This window comes from Acanthochromis polyacanthus, chromosome 4, assembly GCF_021347895.1.
Source record: "Acanthochromis polyacanthus isolate Apoly-LR-REF ecotype Palm Island chromosome 4, KAUST_Apoly_ChrSc, whole genome shotgun sequence".
NCBI classification, from domain to species: domain Eukaryota; kingdom Metazoa; phylum Chordata; class Actinopteri; family Pomacentridae; genus Acanthochromis; species Acanthochromis polyacanthus.
The window spans coordinates 945,574-970,508 of record NC_067116.1 but is presented as its reverse complement, the minus strand read 5'-3'; the positions used below and the strand labels follow the sequence as shown (position 1 = coordinate 970,508).

General features: G+C 47.3%; 1 protein-coding gene across 1 annotated transcript; it reads left to right on the top strand.

The window, feature by feature from the left end:
- LOC110947673 (FYVE, RhoGEF and PH domain-containing protein 1-like) lies at nt 1-23,222 on the top strand. Its single transcript, XM_051946729.1, is given in 20 exon segments — nt 1-963; nt 3,185-3,463; nt 3,543-3,608; nt 3,611-3,658; nt 3,661-3,733; nt 3,971-4,688; nt 5,999-6,088; nt 6,241-6,389; nt 6,459-6,615; nt 7,866-8,004; nt 8,511-8,569; nt 9,373-9,519; nt 9,594-9,686; nt 11,814-11,893; nt 12,767-12,797; nt 13,574-13,675; nt 14,541-14,669; nt 14,745-14,903; nt 14,987-15,133; nt 16,732-23,222. Coding segments are annotated over 20 exon segments (2,997 nt in total). The 5' UTR covers nt 1-905; the 3' UTR covers nt 17,005-23,222.
- The last annotated feature ends 1,713 nt before the right edge of the window (nt 23,223-24,935 follow it).

The following is a 24,935-nucleotide window of genomic DNA, read 5'->3' as shown; positions in this document are numbered from 1 at the left end:
GTTTATTCTGCAGGTGTTACAGTTTATTCTGTAGGTGCTACAGTTTATTCAGTTACAGTTTATTCTGTAGGTGTTAGTTTATTCTGTAGGTGTTACAGTTTATTCTACAGGTGTTACAGTTCATTCGGTAGGTGTTACAGTTTATTCTGTAGGTGTTACAGTTTATTCTGTTACAGTTTATTCTGTAGGATGGTGTCCCAGGTGTCCTCTCACATACCTGGGACACCATCCTCCAGAGACCATCGGACGGCGGGAAGCGTGGTTGGCTTGACAGATTCTGACAGATTCTAACAGATTCTGACAAACCGACCACGTGATAAAAAGGACACGTCACCAAACGTCAGATGACGCTCTGAAGAAGACAGCAGAGGCTGTTGAAACATGTCAGCAAGGTAACACAACTTTCCTGAATTGTCGGTTTAAATAAGTAACGCTATGGTATAGTACATAACGACAAAATGAACCTAATCCAACTATATTATAATGTGTTCCAGACTGGTTCTAGACTGATTCTGAGTAGCTTCTATCTGGAGAGACCCACATGATGCTGCTGCTGTCAATGCTGCTCGCTCTCTCTGTTCCTAATTGGTTGTCATGGAAACCAACATGGAGAGTGAGCGCGCATCCTTCCCCTCCCACCTCCACTCCCCCCTCCCCTCCCTTCCTCGCTGCCGCCGCCCGCCGCTCTCACACCGGGCCGCCCCCTGAATCAAACCGAGCGCTGTAGCCTCCGTCTGCGGCTGAAGCAGCAGCCTGTCGGACGGTGCGGACGGTCGGTGTGTCGGTACGTGTGCAGGTCGGTCCGGGGCCGCTGTGTGTGAGTGCGCGTGTGGTTGTGACCCGGTTCGTTCTGCTGCTGTGGACCGGGGAGGGGCGCGCTCTCTCCCGCACCGACAGCCTCTTTAATGACCGGATTTGTGTTTTGCTGCGCGATGTATATGGACCGAAGCAGCCTGAGCAGAGGTGAGTCCGACATCTGCACCGCGCGCACACAAACGCATACTTGCGAACGGCACGGGACCGCGCACACACGCACGGCAGCATCCACGATAGCGCGCACATGCTGCAGCCCCGTCACACCCCCACACACCGATTCATCGTTTCATCCGTTAAATGTGCAAATATGAAGCATCATCCTGATCCGGGGGGAGGAGGGGGAGGAATCTGGCACACACGCGTGCACGTCAGTGACTGTCGTGCACGCGCACACACTGACCGACATCTCGCCGCAGTGAATGTAGGCTAGTATGGCTGCATGATACTGCGTCTGCCAGATGTGTGTGTGTGTGTGTGTGCGCGCGCGCGTGTTGCACCCACGTGACCTGATTAATAACCGACTGATAATGATGGAACAAACGTAAGCTGATCGAAATGATCGATACTCTGCTGTCAGTTTTATTCCATCACACAGACACAGCAGCCAATCAGGAGGCCGATCACAGACTGTGTGTGTGTGTGTGTGTGTGTGTGTGTGTGTGTGTGTGTGTGTGTGTGTTATTTGATTGATAGGCTGTAATCCATCGATGCTGAATGTTGCTGCTTATCGAAGCCTGATGTTTCTGCAGACAGACGGACACGCCCCCTCCACACACGCACACCCTTAGGCCTGAATAGTGTGAATTCTACAGAAGTGGCAGGTGGACCAGAACCAGCTCTCTTATTGAAACCTTCTACAGAACCAGGCTCGGGTTCTGGTTAGAACCAGGCTCAGACAGCAGAAGGGTTCTCACAGAGATGCAAGGACATGTGATCATATTGCATCTTCTTTTAGCTGCATGAAACGATGCGACGCAGCAGCTGGTTCTGATGGAGACCACACACTGGTATCAGGGTTCTGCAGAGGGTTCTGTCTGAGCATTATTGTGTGTTTTTATGTGATGGATGAATGAACAGGTGTACAAATATTTAGCCTAGCTTAGCACTGGCAGAGTGTAAATAGGCTATGCTAGATTAGATTGATATGATAATCCTTTATTACTAACCGTGTCAGGGGAAATTTCCTGTTACAGCAGCAATATACAGTAAATATAACAATTAAAATAACAAAAATATATACAACATATGCAAGAATGAAATTGAATAGAGTATTATTATAAATGACAGCAGCAAAAACTGACTTGTGGAATAAAATGTAAAAGTGCAGAAAATGACAGCACAGTACACTGGTACTGTGTTGGTGCTACATTGGTGCTACACTGGTACTGCGTTGGTGCTACACTGGTACTGTGTTGGTGCTACACTGGTACTGTGTTGGTGCTACATTGGTGCAACACTGGTACTGTGTTGGTGCTACATTGGTGCTCCACTGGTACTGCGTTGGTGCTACATTGGTACTGCGTTGGTGCTACACTGGTACTGCGTTGGTGCTACACTGGTACTGTGTTGGTGCTACACTGGTTCTGCTTTGGTGCTACACTGGTACTGTGTTGGTGCTACATTGGTGCTACATTGGTACTGTGTTGGTGCTACACTGGTTCTGCTTTGGTGCTACACTGGTACTGTGTTGGTGCTACACTGGTTCTGCTTTGGTGCTACACTGGTACTGTGTTGGTGCTACATTGGTGCTACATTGGTGCTACATTGGTACTGTGTTGGTGCTACACTGGTTCTGCGTTGGTGCTACACTGGTTCTGCGTTGGTGCTACATTGGTGCTACACTGGTACTGCGTTGGTGCTACATTGGTGCTACATTGGTGCTACATTGGTGTTACATTGGTACTGCGGTGGCTCTACTTTCAGAGTTTTCTTGTTCTACATTTGCAAGATCAGTCATCACAAAACCTCCTGAAGCCGATACACTAGAACTTCACCATGTGTTGCTGAGGACTGTGGGTAATGTAGTGAGAGGGATTGTGGGTTATGTAGTGAGAGTGAGAGTGTCCGTACGTTCACCTACCTGTCCCTACCCTTCTGAGCTCACAGACAGATGTAGCAGCTGCAGGAGGTTCCATCAGTGGCCATTTATTAATAAGTAATCATCTGCTGATGACTGAGAGGCGTCTAGAGAACATCTGGAAACTGCCGCTTCTGTAGATTCAAATGTTTAATCCATAAATGAGAGGTTAGCGTTATTTATCCTGTATTAATTAAAGATGCTTCAGTTTGATTGGTTTCATTAATAATAATGGCTGTTGTTGTCAGTGTGTGGGCGTGGCCTGTCTCACGTATCCCACCCCTTTCACAGGCCCCGCCTCCCCCTCCAGTCCCAGCTTACTGACGAAGAGCCTCTCTCCGGAGCCGTCCTGCTCTCCCTGCGGCCACCAGGGGGCGCTGGATGCTGACGCTGCACAGCAGTCGATGGCCGACCCGAGCCCCGGCTGCTCCTCATCAAGCCTCGCCTCCCTGGAGGGAGAAGCAGCACTAGCAGAGCTGGTGAATGACACGGGGCCACCAGAGCTGACAGTCGCCATGTCGACACCACCGAGCAGGAGCCGGCCCCCGCTGCCGGGGCCCAAACCACAAGGTACCTTTAGATATTATTACATCACACTACCATTACCATGACACCAGAACCAAAGTGACCTCTGACTCCGCCCCCACAGTGCCCCCAAAGCCCCCTCACCTCCAACAGCAGGTGACGAGGACACGCCCCCGAGCTCCAGACAAGCCCCTCCCCCTCCTCCGCCATGCAGACCCCTCCCAGCCGACCCCGAGGGGGGCGGACTCCGCCCACCTGCCCCGATGGCACCGCCTCTCCTACCTGCGTCCTGTCACTCATCGAGAAGTTTGAACGGTGAGTTCTGATTGGTCAGAGGAGGTGTGATCATGTCAGACCTTTATCTTGACAGTTGTTTATTTGTTTATAGATTCTGGTGTTTATTTTGTCTTTTCTGGAGTTGGTTGTTTATTATTAACTGCTGTTTGTTTGTCCTGTGTCGTCTGTGATTTGTTTGTTTTTGTTCATTGTTTACTGTGCGTTTGTTGCGTAAATATGTTTATCTTTTCATCATTTTTTATTGTTTGTTTACAGAGAGCAGATTATTGTGGTTCCTGACATCACAGGCGGTGCTCTTTGTCCTCGCCTCACTGACCCCGCCTCCTCCCTACCATCATCACCACCATCATCATCCTCACCTGCCCCTCCCCTTGTGGACGAGGAGCCGCCCACAAGTCCTGATGATGTCACAGTGGGGGTGGAGGACGATCCGCGTGGTGAAGACGATGACGATGACGACGACGAAGAGCTGGTGGCCGTGTGTCGTGCTGACGTCCATCAGAAGCGTCTGTCCATGGAGTCGGGTTACAGCGCCTCAGAGAAGCACCTGGAGGACGACGTGGTTGCCGTGGAAATGAGGGAGCAGCAACAGGAGCCGCCACCGCCACTCGAACAGTCAGAGCTGCCGTCTGAGCGTCTGTCCCTCCCCTCCTCTCAGACGGACGGGAAGCTGGCCAATCGAGACAGTGGCATCGACAGCATCAGCTCGCCATCACACAGTGAGGAGCTCTGCTTTGCCGGTGTGGATGATGGGGGCGTGGTCTACCCATGTAGCCCCGCCCTTCTTCCCCGCCTCTCCAGCTCGTCCTCGTATGCCGGAGATGAGGGGGAGGAGGGGGATGCGAGGAGCGGAGCCAGGAGGAGGAGGGAGTTCTCTGAGGAGGGGGACAGCGACCTGGAGGAGGAGGAGGAGGAGGCGGAGCTAACACTGGTGCTGCCCGCCCCCAAGACGGACCGACAGGACTCTGTGGAGGTGAGATTCAAACGTCCCAACTTCATTGAAACAGCAGACAGAGCATTTTCATGGTAATTAGCAAACAAGCTAACGAGACAGCATGAACAACAACAGTGGGACTGAGCATGCTCAGTGGGCTTAGAGGAATCCAGATCTGGTGACAGTCATTAGAAGAGGATCGGTGGTAAAAGCGAGCTGGAGGTAAAGAGCTGCACTGCAGCCGCACAAACTGAAACCTGCCCAACAACAGAAACACCTGTAGCTTCTGGTTCAGCCGCAACGTTTTACATGATGGCGTTAGCATGAAGACTCACCTGGTGGAGGTGGTGTCACTGATAGCCAGCAAAAAACAGTACCACGAGCTAACAATAGTTGCCATGCTAGCTATAAAAGAACACTTACCACTAACTTACATTAGCTACAATGCTAGTTATAAAAAAAAACAATTAGCACCAGCTAACATTAGCTGCCATGCTAGCTATAATGAAGCACTTACCACTAGCTTACATTAGCTGCTATACTTGCCACAGAGAAACAGTGTCAGTAGCTAACATTAGCTGCTATGCAGCTATAAAGAAACAATTATCAGTAGCTAACATTTCTTTATGCTCGCCATAAAGAAACAATTATCACTAGCTTACATGAGCTGCCATGCTAGCCATAGAGAAACAGTATTACTAGCTAACATTAACTGCTCTGCTAGCTATAAAGAAACAATTATCACGAGCTAACACTAGCTGCCACGCTAATTATAAAAACAATTATCACAAGCTTGCATTAGCTACTATGCTAGCCATGGAGAAACAGTATCACTAGCTAACAATAGCTGCTATGATAGCCTTTGAGAAACAGTATTACTAGCTAACACTAGCTGCCATGCTAGCTATAGAGAAACAGTATTACTAGCTAACTTTAGCTACCATGCTACCTGCGCCTATGTCACCTAAATACCCACTCCCTGAGGCTAACCAGCTAACCGAGCTATTGAACATAATGTAAGAAATGCAGAATGAAGGCTGATTATCAACACAAGTCCAAAAATTATGAATTTTTAGAAAAGCTTGATGCAACTAAAATTACTACATAGTAATCCAGTGAAAAATGTATGATATCCAACATTTCCTAAAACGTCAGACCATCTCAAGTTTGAGCTCTGAGAAAATATCAACACTGAGGAGAAGAAACCACAGGAGGGATTAAAGGCAGCATCACCAGCTGTAACCTGCACCCATCAGTTCAGAGTTTAACCGCAGCAGAGGCTGATGGGAAATGGTGCTTGTTAAAGAATATTAGAAATGTGTTGACCTGCTGCCTGTCTCTTTGTCCAGCTGTCTGTCCAACAGAGAGTCTTCAACATTGCCAACGAGCTGCTGCAAACTGAGACTGCTTATGTCTCCAAACTGCACCTGCTGGACCAGGTAAGTTCACAGCTCTGTCAGCCAATGGAAGGAAAGGAGGAGGTGGTCTGATATGGAGGTCACACCCCTGACCTTCTGGCTGGAGCTGTCATAACATCAAGAAGACACAATTAACAGCCACAAAGAGACACCAAGTTGATGTTGTCCTGCAGGTCTTCTGCTGCAGACTCCTGGAGGAGGCTCGGTCTCGTTCCTCATTTCCCTGCGATGTGGTTCAGGGCATCTTCTCCAACATCTGCTCCATTTACTGCTTCCACCAGCAGTTTCTGCTGCCGGCGCTGCAAAAGCGCATGGAGGAGTGGTGAGCATTGTCTTCTTCTTCTCCTCATCCTCTGGTCCTGCTCCTCCCTCACTCCTCTCTGTCCTGCAGGGACTCGAACCCGCGCATCGGCGACATCCTGCAGAAGCTGGCCCCCTTCCTGAAGATGTACGGAGAGTACGTGAAGAACTTTGACCAAGCCATGGAGCTGGTCAACACCTGGATGGAGAGGTCGGCCCAGTTCAAGGCCATCATCCAGGAGATCCAGGTAGGTTCTGCTTCCAGGGTGTTCTTGCTCCCTGAGCCGCAGCAGAATCCAGTTTGATTTGATTTAAAGAACACCAACCTGTCATCTCAGAGCGCTGAACATTTGGAACAGAGAACCCAACAATCCAAAGTTCTCTAAGGATCCCCTTTGCCCAGCAGCCAGTTTTCAAAAAGAAAAATTGGATGAAAAAACTGAAGTTCCTTTAGAGAAGCAGGCGGAGGGTTGGGGTGGAAGTAGCAGGATGGTTGCCTGGGGACCAGACAGCCTTTATATTGTGTGTTACAAATACACATAAAGTCAGTCTGGAACTGCTCCATTGAACCAAATCTAGCCGAGAGGCGGGACTACCGATCACAGCTTGAATTGGAGAGAGCCAATCAGCGTAACGCATGTGTGACGCAATCACTAAGCGACCTAACAATTGCCTTTCCGCCATGATGTTTTGTAGTTTTAACAGCTTCCTTCGCCGTACAGGGGTCCTGAGGAAAATCTAAGCTCTCCCTTTCAACAGTGGAGGACAGCATTACGCATTCTATCGTACAGCCTGCCGGAATTAAAAATACATCCTTTTTAAAAAGAAAAGCTTTAAGAGCTGCTTCTTGTTGAGGTTTTAAGGACAAATTCAGCCCGTGCTAAACAGAGGAAAGCGCACGAGAGAAACCTCGCTCTGTTGCGGTCGCATCGTTAACTCCCGCCTCTGGTGCTCTGATTGGTTCGGTCTGATCTGCTCGGAGCTTGAAAACCTGTCAAAATGTGTCAATGGAGGAGGGCTAGACCGTATTCCCGTATATCCCTTATAACGGGAATACAGTCTAGCTAAGCTAGGCTAGCGGGATGGAGCACAGAGCAGCAGAACATCAGAGAACATGAGACAGAACATCCTAGAACCTGCTCAGTTCAGAGGGTTCAGCATCTGATCAGGCGTGTTTGTGTTCATGTTATGTTCCAGGGATGGGATCAGCAAGTTCTGATTCTAGCGGAAAGTTGTTGACGGGGGGGGGGGGGTGTGCGGCGGCGCAGCAGCTTCCGATCGCTGGGCCGTTTACAATCGTCGTTAACAAGCTATCGTTAACGTCGTTACCATCGCGCGGAAGTATCAGCAACAATAAAGTGTTCAAACTTGTGAAATCGGCGGATCCGCGGTAAATTCCCATCCCTGAAAAAAAGCGGAATTCCGCGAATTCGCGGAAAAATCACATCCCTGTATGTTCATGTTGTTTATTCGATGTTGTTGTTTTGTTGTGTTCCAGAGGGAGGAGCGCTGTAGGAACCTCACCTTGCAGCACCACATGTTGGAGCCGGTCCAGAGGATTCCTCGCTATGAGCTGCTGCTCAAAGATTATCTGCACCGACTGCCGGAGGACGCTCCGGACTACCGGGACGCCCAGAGTACGACAACACACACACACACACACACACACACACACACACACACACACACACACACACACACACACACACACACACACATGTTTGTTTTTCTATACCGGTGGGGACTTACCATTGACTCCCATTCATATCTAACTCCTAACCCTTACCCTAACCCTAACCTTAACCATCACCAAATCAATGCCTAACCCTAAACAAACGTTTTTGCACTTTTACATTTTTTATTAACAACAATATGGCCAAGAAAACGGTGTTGCCACCCGTGGGGACCTCATGTTAGGTCCCCACTGTAAGACAAGTCCCCACCTTTATAGCAAATAGTCAGGTCAAAGTCCCCACCGGTATAGCAGAAACAAGTACACACACACACACACACACACACACACACACACACACACACACACACACACACACACACACACACACACACACACACTTCTGTGTCAGACATCATGACAGATCCACTCCAGATGGAGATCACACCCAAATGATTTGTGCCTCTGCAGAGTCTCTGGAGCTGATCGCCACAGCAGCCGAACACTCCAACGCTGCCATCAGGAAGATGGTGAGATGCCTTCACAGACACACAAACACTGACCTCGGACCAGCTTTAGTGGAAACAGACTTGTTCCTGAACTGTCACTAGAACCTGCAGAACATTGTTCCCCTCACTGAGAGCCAGAAGCTGAAGCTTCATGAATGTTAGGATGTTGTAGGTGGAAGCATCTCTGCAGCTCCACGGACCTCCATCTAGAACCAGACCATCTCAGACCTCCATCCACAACCATCACTGTCACTGGGACAGATTCTGATCCGTTGCTCTAAAACCTTTCAGTATGTTCCACTCATCTCCAGTCTTTTAGTCAAGTCAGATGTTCAGGTCCAGCAGATCATAGTCCAGACGTCTAACCAGGAGGGTCTGAGGCCTTCAAAGACCAGGAGTCTGTGGAGATTCTCAGTTGTCAGTTCATGATGGTCATCAGAGCTTCAGTTAAAAGTTTGTGCACATCTCTGTTTGGTTGTTGACGACATTCCATCTTCATCCAAGAGGCTTCTTCTGTTCTGTCTGAGGAGGTCCAGGGTTCTGTTCTCATGGTTTGGTCAGTTTGTAGAAGGAGAAGCAGAAGGTTAGAGGGATGAGTAACATCCACATTCAGCTGGAACACAGATCTCCAACCCCAAACTCCTCTCAGCATCTTTCAGTTGTCCTAAAAGCTGCTCAGACCTTCAGGATCCTCTGAACCTCCACCATTAGGGTTATTTTTGATGTTTGTCAAGAGCTGAAGGCTGCATGTTGGTGCTCAGGTGAACCTCCAGGTGAGCCTCCAGGTGAGCTTCTGGGTGACTGACTGCTGTGTTTGTCCTCAGGAGCGAATGAGGAAGCTGCTGAAGGTCTACGAGCTGCTGGGAGGAGAAGAAGACATCGTGAACCCGACCAACGAGCTCATCAAGGAGGGACACATCCTCAAACTGTCCAATAAGAACGGAACCACGCAGGACCGATACCTGATCCTGGTACCGTCCGTCCTCCTCAGGTGTGTTGTCCTGCTGTTGTCATAGCAACGGCTGACGTCCGTCTCTCTGTTCAGTTCAACGACAGGCTGCTGTACTGCGTCCCAAAGCTGCGTCTGATTGGTCAGAAGTACGGCGTCCGCGCTCGCATCGACGTGGACGGAATGGAGGTGAGACTTCCTGGTAGCCACCAGGTTAGCCATCACACAGAACCAGCAGAACCAACAGAACCACACAGAACCACACAGAACCAACAGAACCAACAGAACCACACAGAACCAACAGAACCACACAGAACCACACAGAACCAGCAGAACCACACAGAACCAACAGAACCATACAGAACCATACAGAACCAGCAGAACCAACAGAACCACACAGAACCACACAGAACCAGCAGAACCACACAGAACCAACAGAACCAACAGAACCATACAGAACCATACAGAACCAGCAGAACCAACAGAACCACACAGAACCACACAGAACCAGCAGAACCACACAGAACCAACAGAACCAACAGAACCAGCAGAACCACACAGAACCAACAGAACCAACAGAACCAGCAGAACCACACAGAACCAACAGAACCAACAGAACCACACAGAACCACACAGAACCAGCAGAACCAGCAGAACCACACAGAACCAGCAGAACCACACAGAACCAACAGAACCACACAGAACCACACAGAACCAGCAGAACCACACAGAACCAACAGAACCAACAGAACCACACAGAACCAACAGAACCACACAGAACCACACAGAACCAGCAGAACCACACAGAACCAACAGAACCACACAGAACCAACAGAACCACACAGAACCACACAGAACCAGCAGAACCAACAGAACCAGCAGAACCACACAGAACCAGCAGAACCACACAGAACCAGCAGAACCACACAGAACCAGAACCACACAGAACCACACAGAACCACACAGAACCAACAGAACCACACAGAACCAGAACGAACCAGAACGAACCAGACAGAACCACACAGAACCACACAGAACCAGCAGAACCACAAAGAACCAGCAGAACCACACAGAACCAGCAGAACCACACAGAACCAGCAGAACCACACAGAACCACACAGAATCAGCAGAACCAGCAGAACCACACAGAACCAACAGAACCACACAGAACCACACAGAACCAGCAGAACCAACAGAACCACACAGAACCAGCAGAACCACACAGAACCAGCAGAACCAACAGAACCACACAGAATCACACAGAACCAGCAGAACCAGCAGAACCACACAGAACCACACAGAACCACACAGAACCAGCAGAACCAGAACCACACAGAACCAGCAGAACCAGCAGAACCAACAGAACCACACAGAATCACACAGAACCAGCAGAACCAGCAGAACCACACAGAACCACACAGAACCAGCAGAACCACACAGAACCAGAACCAGACAGAACCACACAGAACCAACAGAACCAACAGAACCACACAGAACCAGAACCAGACAGAACCAGACAGAACCAACAGAACCAACAGAACCAGCAGAACCACACAGAACCAACAGAGCCACACAGAGCCACACAGAACCAGTAGAACCCACAGAACCAACAGAACCACACAACCACACAGAACCACACAGAACCAGCAAAACCACGCAGAACCAGCAGAACCAACAGAACCCCACAGAACAACAGAACCAGCAGAACCACACAGAACCACACAGAACCAGAACCACACAGAACCAGCAGAACCACACAGAATCAGCAGAAACAGCAGAGCCACACAGAACCACACAGAACCAACAGAACCAGCAGAACCAGCAGAACCAACAGAACCACAGAACCACACAGAACCATGCAGAACCAGCAGAACCACACAGAACCACACAGAACAAAACAGAACCAACTGGAGTCTGGAACATGGTTCCTGTCAAAGTTTTTTGGAGAACCATTCAGGTGCCTGAAATAAACGTTTGTGATGTTTTTTCTTGAAAGAGTCATTTGAATAAATAGTTCTTTAAAGAACGGGTTCTAAAAGGTTCATTGTGGAACTAAAAGTGTTTCTCTTTCCTTTTTCCAGGTTCTCTGCAGGTTCTCTCCATGTTCTCTGTCAGGTCTCTGCAGGTTCTCTCCATGTTCTCTGCAGGTTCTCTCCATTTTCTCTGTCGGTTCTCTGCAGGTTCTCTGTAGGCTCTATTCAGGTTCTTTATAGGTTCTCTCCATGTTTTCTCCAGGTTCTCTGTTGGTTCTCTATAGGTTCTCTGGGTGTTTCCACTGGAGGAACAATGTGTAACGGTGTCTTTGTTTGTCCTTAGCTGAAGGAGACCAGCAGTGTGGCTGTTCCTCGGACATTCCTGGTTTCTGGAAAACAAAGATCTCTGGAGCTGCAGGCCAGGTAGGAACCACAGATAGGATTATTCTCACAGGATGCCTCACTCTGATCCAAACTGGAGACACGACTACAATCTGGAAACAACCCCTGACATCCTACTGCATGTACTGTATCTTCTGTATACTGTATGTACTGTGTATGTATGTACTGTGTATGTATGTACTGTACACTGTATGTACTGTACACTGTATGTACTGTATACTGTATGTACTGTGTATGTATGTACTGTACACTGTATGTACTGTATACTGTATGTACTGTATATGTGTGTACTGTATATGTGTGTACTGTATGTACTGTATATACTGTATGTACTGTATACTGCATGTACTGTATGTACTGTGTATGTATGTACTGTACACTGTATGTACTGTATACTGTATGTACTGTATACTGTATGTACTGTATATGTGTGTACTGTATGTACTGTATATACTATATGTACTGTATACTGCATGTACTGTATGTACCGTGTACTGTATGTACTGTGTACTGTATGTACTGTGTACTGTAAGTACTGTGTACTGTATGTACTGTATATGTGTGTACTGTATGTACTGTATATGTGTGTACTGTATGTACTGTATATACTGTATGTACTGTATACTGTATGTACTGTATGTACTGTGTACTGTATGTACTGTGTACTGTATGTACTGTGTACTGTAAGTACTGTGTACTGTATGTACTGTATATGTGTGTACTGTATATGTGTGTACTGTATGTACTGTATACTGCATGTACTGTATGTACTGTGTACTGTATGTACTGTGTACTGTATGTACTGTGTACTGTAAGTACTGTGTACTGTATGTACTGTGTACTGTATGTACTGTATATGTGTGTACTGTACTGATTGTGATTGTGTGTCTGCAGGACAGAGGAGGAGAAGAAAGACTGGATCCAGGTAAACCTACTTCTTTATTGTCATGGTCCAGATCACCAGCTGGTCCAGGTATGGACCAGTGGGTTCTTTTGGACATCTGGCTGTAAATGGACCTTCAGAGTCCATCTTTCATCGTGTCTGCGTTCTTCCAGCTCTGAAGGTTCAAAATGAAAGCACTGCAGAGTGGTCAGTGCTTGGTCAGATTACAGCTGCTGCTTAAACAGGAAGACTTACCTTCTTTATTCCACGTTTTATTCTCAGAGCTGTTCTAATGTAGTAGAACCACCTGGGAGAGGAACCCCATACCGGAAGATCACCACTGTTCTGTTGGAGAATGAAAAGATCAGAAGACCAATAATGTAGGAAGAACAGGGATTATTCACAGGATAGTCTAAGAGAGGAGTTCTTCTAGTTTCTGGGCCAGTGCAGTCCTCAGACCTCTCCCCAGAAAACTACAAAATACAGTTTTAAAAAAGCTAAAGAATAAAATACGACGTTAGCACAGATCTGAAACACACACAGATTCACCTGATCCACAGGTAATCGTCCAGAACTCAGCTGACTGGGATCGTCAGAGTCTGGAACATTAATACCCAGCAGGAACCAATCAGAGAGAAGCTACACATCAATAAACAGCAGCAGGAACCAATCAGAGAGAAGATGAACACATGAACATTATTCTGGATGTTTTGTCTCTTTTTGGTCTTCGTTGTGTCAAACACTGAAAACTTTATGAAATGTAGTTGATAATGAAATATTATCAAGTCCTGTTTTTTTTCTTCTTGGTTCTGTTTCAGGCCATCCAGGCCACCATCCAGAGACATGAACAGACCGTGGAGAGCTTCAGACACCTCAACTGTTCACTGAGAGACGACGATTCCACACCACCACACTCCCCGGTAAAAACTTGACTATACGCTGACCTGGAGGACGTCTGTAGACCTGTCTGTAGCTCTGTCTGTAGACCTGTCTGTCTGTAGACCTGTCTGTCTGTAGACCTGTCTCTAGACATGTCTTTCTGTAGACCTGTCTGTAGACCTGTCTGTCTGTAGCTGTCTGTAGACCTGTCTGTAGACTGGTCTTTCTGTAGACCTGTCTGTAGACTGGTCTTTCTGTAGACCTGTCTATCTGTAGGCCTGTCTGTAGGCCTGTCTGTCTATAGTTCTGTCTGTAGACTTGTCTGTCTGAAGACCTGTCTGTAGCTCTGTCTGTAGCTCTGTCTGTAGACCTGTCTGTCGTCCTGTCTGTAGACCTGTCTTTCTGTGACCTGTCTGTCGACCTGTCTGTCTGTAGGCCTGTCTGTAGACCTGTCTGTAGACCTGTCTGTCTCTAGACCTGTCTGTAGTTCTGTCTGTAGACTTGTCTGTAGACCTGTCTTTCTGTAGCTCTGTCTGTAGCTCTGTCTGTAGGCCTGTCTGTAGACCTGTCTGTCTGTAGCTCTGTCTGTAGACCTGTCTGTCTGTAGACCTGTCTGTCGTCCTGTCTGTAGACCTGTCTTTCTGTAGACCTGTCTGTAGACTGGTCTTTCTGTGACCTGTCTGTCGACCTGTCTGTCTGTAGGCCTGTCTGTAGACCTGTCTGTCTCCAGACCTGTCTGTATTTCATGTCTGTAGACTTGTCTGTCTGTAGCTCTGTCTGTAGTTCTGTCTGTAGACCTGTCTGTCTGTAGACCTGTCTGTAGACCTGTCTGTCTGTAGACCTGTCTGTCTGTAGACCTGTCTGTAGACCTGTCTGTAGACCGGTCTCTAATCTGTCTGTCTCCAGAGCTGTGTGGAACTGGGGAAAAGAGCTCCAACTCCGATCAGGGAGAAGGAAGTGACTCTGTGCATGAAGTGTCAGGAGCCGTTTAACTCCATCACCAAGCGTCGGCATCACTGCAAAGCCTGTGGTCACGTATGTTTACCGTTGGTGTTCAGGTGATCCGTGTTCAGGCTCTGAGCGCCGCTGACTCTCTGTCTGTCTGTCCAGGTGGTTTGTGGGAAATGCTCCGAGTTCCGTGCCCGTCTGTCGTATGACAACAACCGGACTAACCGTGTGTGCGTGGACTGCTATGCTACGCTGGTGGGCGTGTTCCCGTCGCCCGCCGGACTGAGCAACAGCACCCAGAGGAGGCGGTCCATCCTGGAGGTCAGTGTGACATCACTGTGGCATCACCTTATGTTGCCGATGACAGAGGCCTAACTGTCTCCGTCTCTCTCCTGTTGCCATAGAAACAGGCCTCGCTGGCGGCAGAGAACAGCGTGATCTGCAGCTTCCTTCACCACATGGAGAAGGGAGGGGGAAGGGGCTGGCAGAAGGCGTGGTTCGTTATCCCCGAGAACGAGCCGCTGGTGCTGTACGTCTACGGAGCTCCACAGGTAAACACCTGTCCTAACCACCAATCAGAACAAGTCTACGGGTAGACCAATCAGAACACATTTACAGGTAGACCAATCAGAACGCTTCTACAGGTAGACCAATCAGAACACTTCTACAGATAGACCAATCAGAACGATTCTACGCATAGACCAATCAGAACACATATACAGGTAGACCAATCAGAACGATTCTACAGGTAGACCAATCAGAACACTTCTACAGGTAGACCAATCAGAACACTTCTACAGGTAGACCAATCAGAACGATTCTACAGGTAGACCAATCAGAACGATTCTACGGGTAGACCAATCAGAACGATTCTACGGGTAGACCAATCAGAACGATTCTACGGGTAGACCAATCAGAACGCTTCTACGCGTAGACCAATCAGAACATATATACAGGTAGACCAATCAGAACGATTCTACAGGTAGACCAATCAGAACGATTCTACAGGTAGACCAATCAGAACACTTCTACGGGTAGACCAATCAGAACGATTCTACGGGTAGACCAATCAGAACGATTCTACGGATAGACCAATCAGAACGATTCTACGGGTAGACCAATCAGAACGATTCTACAGGTAGACCAATCAGAACACTTCTACGGGTAGACCAATCAGAACACTTCTACGGGTAGACCAATCAGATCGCTTCTACGGGTAGACCAATCGGAACACTTCTACAGGTAGACCAATCGGAACGATTCTACAGGTAGACCAATCAGAACACGTCTACAGGTAGACCAATCAGAACACGTCTACGGGTAGACCAATCAGAACACGTCTACGGGTAGACCAATCAGAACACGTATACGGGTAGACCAATCAGAACACGTATACGGGTAGACCAATCAGAACACGTATATAGGTAGATCAATTAGAAATCATCTACAGGTCGACCAATCAGAACACTTCTACAGGTAGACCAATCAGAACACGTCTACGGGTAGACCAATCAGAACACTTCTACGGGTAGACCAATCAGAACACGTCTACGGGTAGACCAATCAGAACACGTCTACGGGTAGACCAATCAGAACACGTATACGGGTAGACCAATCAGAACACGTATATAGGTAGATCAATTAGAAATCATCTACAGGTCGACCAATCAGAACACTTCTACAGGTAGACCAATCAGAACACGTCTACAGGTAGACCAATCAGAACACTTCTACGGGTAGACCAATCAGAACACGTCTACGGGTAGACCAATCAGAACACGTCTACGGGTAGACCAATCAGAACACGTATACGGGTAGACCAATCAGAACACGTATATAGGTAGATCAATCAGAACACGTCTACGGGTAGACCAATCAGAACACGTCTACGGGTAGACCAATCAGAACACGTCTACGGGTAGACCAATCAGAACACGTATACGGGTAGACCAATCAGAACACGTATATAGGTAGATCAATTAGAAATCATCTACAGGTCGACCAATCAGAACACTTCTACAGGTAGACCAGTCAGAACACGTATACGGAGCTGTTCTAACGACCAATCAGAACAGTCCTACACACCCACCAATCAGAACACGTCCACTAAGCGACCAATCAGAACCAGCCTGTCTGTGTGTCTCTGCAGGACGTGAAGGCTCAGCGCAGCGTCCCTCTGATTGGCTTCGAGGTCTCTTTGCCGGAGTCATGTGACCGGCTGGAGCGACGCCACGCCTTCAAGATCTCCCAGAGTCACCTGACCCTCTACTTCAGTGCCGAGGGGGAGGAGCTTCAGCGTCGATGGATGGATGTCCTGTTGAGGGCCGGAAGAGGGGAGGAGCCTCAGGTGCACCGACCAATTGTGGAGAGTCTGGAGGAGGAAGGGGAGGAGCTTGCTGCAGCTGAAGGAGAGAACACGTGATGAGGAGGAGGAGCTTCAGCAGCTTTCAAGGCGGACCCTGATTGGACAGAAGAAAATACAAACCAGTTCAAATCAGTCATCACTTTACCCACAATCCTCAGCTGCTGTCACCATGGAGACACCTCCATCATCACCTGTGACATCATATTCAGAGCACCGATCCAAGAAACCTAAAAGTGAACGAGCCAACGATTGATCAGGAACTGTGCTGATAATCAATTGATTGTGTCTGTTTCAACCAGCGATCAGAAAATAATTAGCACAATGATTGATCAGGAACCTGATCAGTAGGTTCCATCCTGGATTAATGATCCATCACCCGATCAGATTAATGATCAATCAGCTGATCAGATTAATGATCCATCAGCTAATCAGTCTGAAGCTTCTGATTGGACCATCAGCATAAAGCACAACCTTCTACGTGTTCCATGTTGTTTCTGAATTTAACAGTTCTTTATGCTGTCTGGACAGTTCCACTAGAACTTTCACTGCAGGAAACTTCCCAGGAACCAAGGTTCCTTCAGTTGGTCAGTTGTGTTTCCACCATGGTCCCAAACCATCTGACGGATCAGAAGGTCTGTTCACTACGTCCACTGCAAGAACTCAAAGAGAGCATCAACCCCTGCTGGTTCTTTCTGGTTCCACTGTAGATCCAAGTTCCTCAACAGGAACTCAGAGATAAGAACCGGCAGTTAGTGGACGGAACTCCATTTCTATGTAGGAACTGAAGCATGGAGATATGTTCTGTCAGACCATCTGGAGAACTTCATGTTGTTGGAGGTGATGTCAGAAAACATGTCATCTGAGTTGAACCAGTCAGTGCTGAGACCCTAAAAGCAGGTTCCCACTCCTGAAAGAGGTTCCACAGCGACTAGGGGTGCAACGGATCAAAAAACTCGTGGTTCGGATCGTATCACGGTTTTGAGTCACAGATCGAATCAGTTTTCGGATCGGCTGTTTAAATGCCGCGGTGATCAGTGGTTGCTAAGCAGCCTTCATCTTGGCTCCTGTCACTGACACATCCAGGTGATGTCGCTTCATATGGCTGGTCATGCTCGATGTGTTTCCTCTCATACGTCTTTCTCTGCCACAGTGCCTACACACCATTATAGCTTTGTCCACCACCTTTCTTCCATCATCACTGTGCTTTACAGGGAAGGCAAAATGCTCCCATATGAGCGACTTAAATGACGCAGAAGGTTTTTGAAGTTCCTCTGCTCCTCTGCTATTCATGACTACCACTGCACTCAATTAGTGTGGATTAAACATGCGCTCTCCATGTGACCACGTACAACTTTTTTCATCAACCAATCCGCGGACCACGTGGAGAGGGATCCATACGGATCACGGATCAACGATGATCTGTTGCACCACTAACAGCGACTGTGTCTGGGCAGAACATGTGTGAAGGTTGAAGCTGCAGGTTCCTGTAGTGGAAACCAGCCTTGAAGAGCCTCCCCGAACAGGAAGCTGGTTTCTGACCGCTGATCGGGTTCTTCTGATGCCATCCTGACAGTCCTGCTCTCCAAGCAGGTTCTTTCCTTATTCTTGCGGTGGAAACTACAACTCTTCAGAACATTCACTCTATCTTCCTGCAGGTCTCCTCTCAGTGATCATCTCCAGCCTCTACAAGCCCTTTGTGCACCACCTCAGCCAATCAGCATCCGCCTCTCAGAATCTACCCAATCAGCACTGAAGCCCACACAGCAGTTATTTGGAGGTCCTACCCACCTGGAACAGGTCCTTTGTTCTCCCCTGATGACAGCCCTGAAGAGGTTGTACTGGACGGTTCCTGTGGTTGGAACAAAGGTTCGGTTCCCCCTAAAAGAAACTTGAAGTTCCTGCAGTGGGAACAGCCCGCTGAGACCTCTGGTGGAAACACAGGTAGACCAACTGAGCTCCTCAGAAGGTTCTCCAGCTCAGAAGAAGGTTCCTGCAAACGTTTCCTGTATATTAAATCCTTCCTGAGTTCCTGAACAGCCTCAGAACCTGCAGACAGAACATGGACGATAAGCCAGAGGGGCTGATGTCGAACCCACAAACTAGACCCGGAAGAGAACCCATCCTGCCTTTTTAATGCTTCCACTAATGCAGGAAGACGAGCTCTGTCTATGAAGAGAACGTAGAACTCTCAGCATTACTGCCACTGAGTTCTGGTGGTCATTTTTAGAACTGCAGCTACAAAAGCCCACAACTTATTTCACGTTGCAGCAACGATCTAAAGCATGAGAACTACACAGTGATGATCTCAGAACTACGGTGCAGGTCAAAGCCGGTTCTCCTGGGCGATGCAGATATAAACATGAGAGAAAACAAACAGTTCCAGGGTTCTACAGGACGTTCTTGTCTGGACTCCAGTCCAGCATCGCTTAAACAGCTTTCATTGATGAAAACCGAACGTCCACCAGCTGCAGGTTCATCCAAGATATTCAAGAAAAAGCAGCAGAATCTAAAGCGACTGTTAGACTCTAGAAGCCCCTTTAAATGCACTTCAACTATTCTAATGCCAAATTCCTCCAAGAAAAGTCCAGACCTCCAAGCTGCCAATCAGCAGCCTGTCAGGAGGTCAACTCCGTTTCCCAGCAGCCCCCTGCTGGTGCACTCCAGTCCTGCAGGCTTTTCTAAAATCACAGAGTCCGACAGAAATGTCTCTGTTTTACATTTTTATTTGACCTCTAAATGTTAGAGATCATTTCTGTCCTTCAGATGTTTGGTTCTCAGAGTTCAACGTGTTTCTTCAGTCAGACCAACTTTTCACAAAGCAGACAAACTTCCTCTTTCCTTGTTTCATGAACTGAAAGCATGTTTGAAGAAGTGCCATTTACAGCCACCTCACTGCTGTTGGAAAAAAGGTTTATTACTTTACTGCATCATTTGACCTTTTTATGTAATTATGATCCAGATTTAGTCTCCAGAACATTTCATCTTTGTTGGCGTCATAAAGAGAGTGGAAATCTGAAGCTGAAACCACATATTTGACCTGAAAATAAGTCAGTCAATCCAGTGAGTCATTATTTAAAAACTAAAATACAGAAATGGATCAACTTCCAGTTTCTCATGTTTGAATATTTTTTCTTTTTTCTGAACATTTTGGATTGTTGGTCCGACATTTGAGGCCTCTGACTCTGAGAAGCTCAGATTTTCTGACCTTTATTGACCAGAAGAAGGAACTAATAATCAATAATGGAAATAATCTGTGATATACGAGGACACGATGATGTCACCAGATCAAAGACGCCAAGAGGAGCCTGGACCGATTTAACTCTAATCCAGACCGGTTTAACTCTAATCCAGACCGATTTAACTCTAATCCAGACCGGTTTAACTCTAATCCAGACCGATTTAACTCTAATCCAGACCGGTGTAACCCTAACCTGGACCAGTTTAACCCTAATTGGGACTGGTTTAACCATAACTTGAACCGGTTTAACTCTAACCCAGACCAGTTAAGCCCCAACCCAGACCAGTTTAGCCCCGACCCGGACCGGTTTAACCCTAACCTGGACCAGTTTGACCCTAACCTGGACCAGTTTGACCCTAACCCGGGCCGGACTGACCCTCTCTGTGGTTTCTGGATGCTGCAGATGATCCAGTAATTAGATGGAGCCGCTCTGACTTAAAAGGACAAAGTGAACGTGGGTTTTTTTTTCTCCTCTTGACTTGAGTGGTTCAGTAATTCTGTTGATATAAACTCCTTTTGGACAAAGTGTTTTGATAGTGAAAAATATTCTGAATATTATTATTGCTGTTTGGCGAAATGAACAGATTGTTGTTGGATATTTCTGTGTTTGATGTTTGCTTGATGCAAGTTGATGCAAAAAGAAAAAGTTTTTGTAAATATAATTTATTCTTCTGGGACCTGCCAATCATGTGACGGTGTTAAGGTCAGAGGTCATGCAGCCAGAGCCACGCGGCGGCCATGTTGGGTGAAGGTTAAAGGAACAATCCAGTGTTTTAGGAAACTCTGCGTTCTCCTCCTCTACTCTGCCTTTGCACAAAGAGAAGAAGACAGAGGAACTGCTACCAAGAACAAAAATATAGGAGTTTTGCAGAATTTTGAAGAGTAAAACCCCTGAAATGCTGCATAACCACTACAAAAACAGCTCAATTACATCATTATTAATGGACAATTTGAAAATATGTTGAGATAATAAGTTAGCTACAAAACCACAGCTCTACATGGGAAATTCTGCTCAAAAGTGGTATGAAAAGTTTGTGTTTGTTTAACTTCTACCTCACTCCCTCAGTCTGTGCATGGCTCTGGCTGCCAGCAAGTTTTTAGCATGTTTTAGGCGTGTAAAGCAGTGGGAATGGAAGGAAATGGCCAGTAAGTCCGCCTTATCGCTCTCACCATCACCTCCTGCTTCGCTGTGGTGAAAACGTGTCTGTGGTTTATTCTCTTTGAGTTTTATCTGATCTTAACTGTTTGCAGAGAAGCTTAAAGGCTGGATGGGACCAGTTCTGACTGGTTCTAACCGGACCTGACCACTGCTGATGGGTTCTAACCCGTTCTGATTGGTTCTAACCAGTTCTGACTGGTTCTAACCGGACCTGACCACTGCTGATGGGTTCTAACCCGTTCTGATTGGTTCTAACCAGTTCTGACTGGTTCTAACCGGACCTGACCACTTCTGATGGGTTCTAACCTGTTCTGACTGGCCATAACTGGACCGGAGCAGTGTGTGTGGTACAGTGAACAGTGGTGTGTTGTATCAGTCACTCTTTGTTCAGTGAATTGTTGGTAATATATCAGATCTGCATTCTGTATTTAAGCTGCTGTTTCTTATTTGGGCTGGACGTCCCATCAGAACCGAAAACAGCCGGTGATACTAGTTAGAGCTGGTTTTGACTACAGATGGCCAAGTTATCGCACAATGGAGGATTATTTTAGAAGAGGTGCTTCCTTATTATTCAGCTTGTAATTGTTCTGAAGTCTGGGTATTATTTAAATGTCAGTGGAAAACTCAACTGCTCATCTCCAGTTATAACCAGCTAGCATCTTGTTAAACCGGTCACAGCTGCTAAAAACTAGTTACAGCTGGTAAAAACTAGTTACAAACGGCTACAGTTGGTTAAAACTAGTTACAAATGGTTACAATTAGTAAAAACTAGTTAAAAATGGTTACAATTGGTAAAAACTAGTTACAAACGGTTACAATTGGTAAAAACTAGTTACAAATGGCTACAGGTGGTAAAAAGTAGTTACAAGTTGTAGAAGGTTACAGAATCTTTTAGGCAGTTAAACAGAAATGTAAAGAATCTCCTGCCCAGTAATCTGGTTAGATCTTGGTGATCTGGTTAGATTTAACCAGATGTAACCAGATCCATCCAGATCTGGTTACATCTGGATAGATCTGTTGTTACAATCTGGTTAGATCTGGATAGATCCTGGTGATCTGGTTACTGCTGGTTAGAGCCACATGAAGCCCATTTTACCAGCTGGTTAGTAACGGTGACAGCACGTTTGAAGGGCTTTAATTTAAAAGAGGCTGGTTTGGACCAGTTAGACTCAGAACTAGTCAGTTGTACCCAGCCGGTTATGAACTGGTTGAACTGGTGCAGAGCAGTCTGAACTGGTTTTATTGAACTCATGTTGTGCCAAACCAGATTCCTGTCACTGTTCAGTTTTTATTTCTTGGTAAATGAACGTGATCACAGCGTGTTCATCGATGGTCTTTCACAGTGCTGTGAACTGTTAATGGCTGTTGTTACCATGGAGACCGTCAGGAGACCAGACAAGCCAATCAGAGGTGGATTCCATGATGGTGTCACTTCGTCAGATGACCACAGCTCAGATCTTCTGACTTGTTGCCATGGTAACCTTCAAGGCTTTTGGAGCTGACACGTTACCATGGTGACCACTGTGGCTCCTCTGTGATTTCCAGAGCTGCTGGAGACAGTGTTGCTACAGTAACCACAGCCACCGGCATCATAGTACATAGGCCCCATGTTACCGTAGCAACCAGCGGACCCTCGTTGCTGTGACGACCGCTCCTTCCTCCATCCCTGTCTCCGGTGTAACAGCAGCACACTCGTGTATCCTTCTCCTTTATGTTGTACTGTTGATTATTATTGGATGGATTGATTGCAGGTGATTGGTTAGTGGCCGGCCACTGCCTTCCATGCTGTCTGTTTCCCATCATGCACCTCTATAAGAAAATAAGATGACAAATGTAATAAATGAGGTTATAAATGAAATAAAAACGTATGGAAGAAAATCTGCTGCTTTATTCAAATAATTTTATAGAGATGAGAAAGAGCCATTTACAACTGAGGGGGCAGCGCCCCCCAGTGACGACAGAGAGTAAGAAACAGATATATATATATATATATATAGATATATATATATTGTAACTTCTGGTAGCATGAGGCGATACCTGGACCCTACAGAGGTTCCACAGACAGTCCAACTCCTCCAGGATGAAACGTCAATGTGTGCCATTACCAGAAGGTTTGCTGTGTCTCCCAGTACATTCTCAAGAGCATGGAGGAGATTCCAGGAGACAGACAGTTAGTCTGGGAGAGCTGGACAGGACTGTAGAAGGTCCTCAACCCATCAGCAGGACAGGTATCTGCTCCTTTGTGCAAGGAGGACCAGGATGAGCACTGCAATAGCTCTACAAAATGAGCTCCAGCAGACCACTGGTGTGAATGTCTCTGACCAAACAATCAGAAAGAGATGAGAGTGGTCTGAGGGCCCAGCGTCCTCTAGTGCCCGCTGTGCTCGCTGACCGGCACCGTGGAGCTCGGCTGGTATTTGCCATAGAACACAGGAATCTGCAGGTCCACCACTGGTGCCCTGTGCTTTTCACAGATGAGAGCAGGTTCACCCTGAGCACATGTGACAGACATGAAAGGGTCTGGAGAAGCCGTGGAGAACGTTATGCTGCCTGTAACATTGTTCAGCATGACCGGTTTGGTGGTGGATCAGTGATGGTGTGGGGAGGCATTTCTCTGGAGGGCCGCACAGCCTGACTGCCATTAGGTACCAAGATGAGATCCTCAGACCCCTTGTGAGACCATATGCTGGTGCGGTTGGCCCTGGGTTCCTCCTAATGCAAGACAATGCTAGACCTCATGTGGCTGGAGTGTGTCAGCAGTTCCTGCAACACGAAGGCATTGATGTTATGGACTGGCCCGCCCGTTCCCCAGACCTGAATCCAATTGAGCACATCGGGGACATCATGTCTCGCTCCATCCACCAACGCCAAGTTGCACCACAGACTGTCCAGGAGTTGGCGGATGCTTTAGTCCAGGTCTGGGAGGAGATCCCCCAGGAGATCATCCACCGCCTCATCAGGAGCATGCCCAGGCGTTGTAGGGAGGTCATACAGGCACACAGAGGCCACACACACTACAGGGATGGGATCAGCAAGTTCTGATTCCAGTGGAAAGTTGTTGACGGGGGGGTGCGGTGGCGGCGCAGTGGCTTCCGATCGCTGGGCCGTTTACAATCGTCGTTAACAAGCTATCGTTAACGTCGTTACCATCGCGCGGGCGTATCGGCGACAATAAAGTGTTCAAACTTAAAATGAAATCCGCAGTAAATTCCCATCCCTGAAAAAAGCGGAATTCCACGAATTCGCGAAAAATCACATCCCTGACACTACTGAGCCTCATTTTGACTTGTTTAAAGGCCATTACATCAAAGTTGGATCAGCCTGTAGTGTGCTTTTCTACTTTAATTTTGAGTATAACTCCAAATCCAGACCTCCATGGGTTGATGCATTTGATTTTCATTGATAATTTTTGTGTGATTTTGTTGTCAGCACATTCAACTATGGAAAGAACAAATTATTTAATAAAATATTTCATTCATTCAGATCTACAACGTGTTACTTTAGTGTTCCCTTTATTTTTTTGAGCAGTGTATATTTAAATACACGTATATACATATACAGCAGTACAGTTCCTTGTGAAAGTATTCGGCC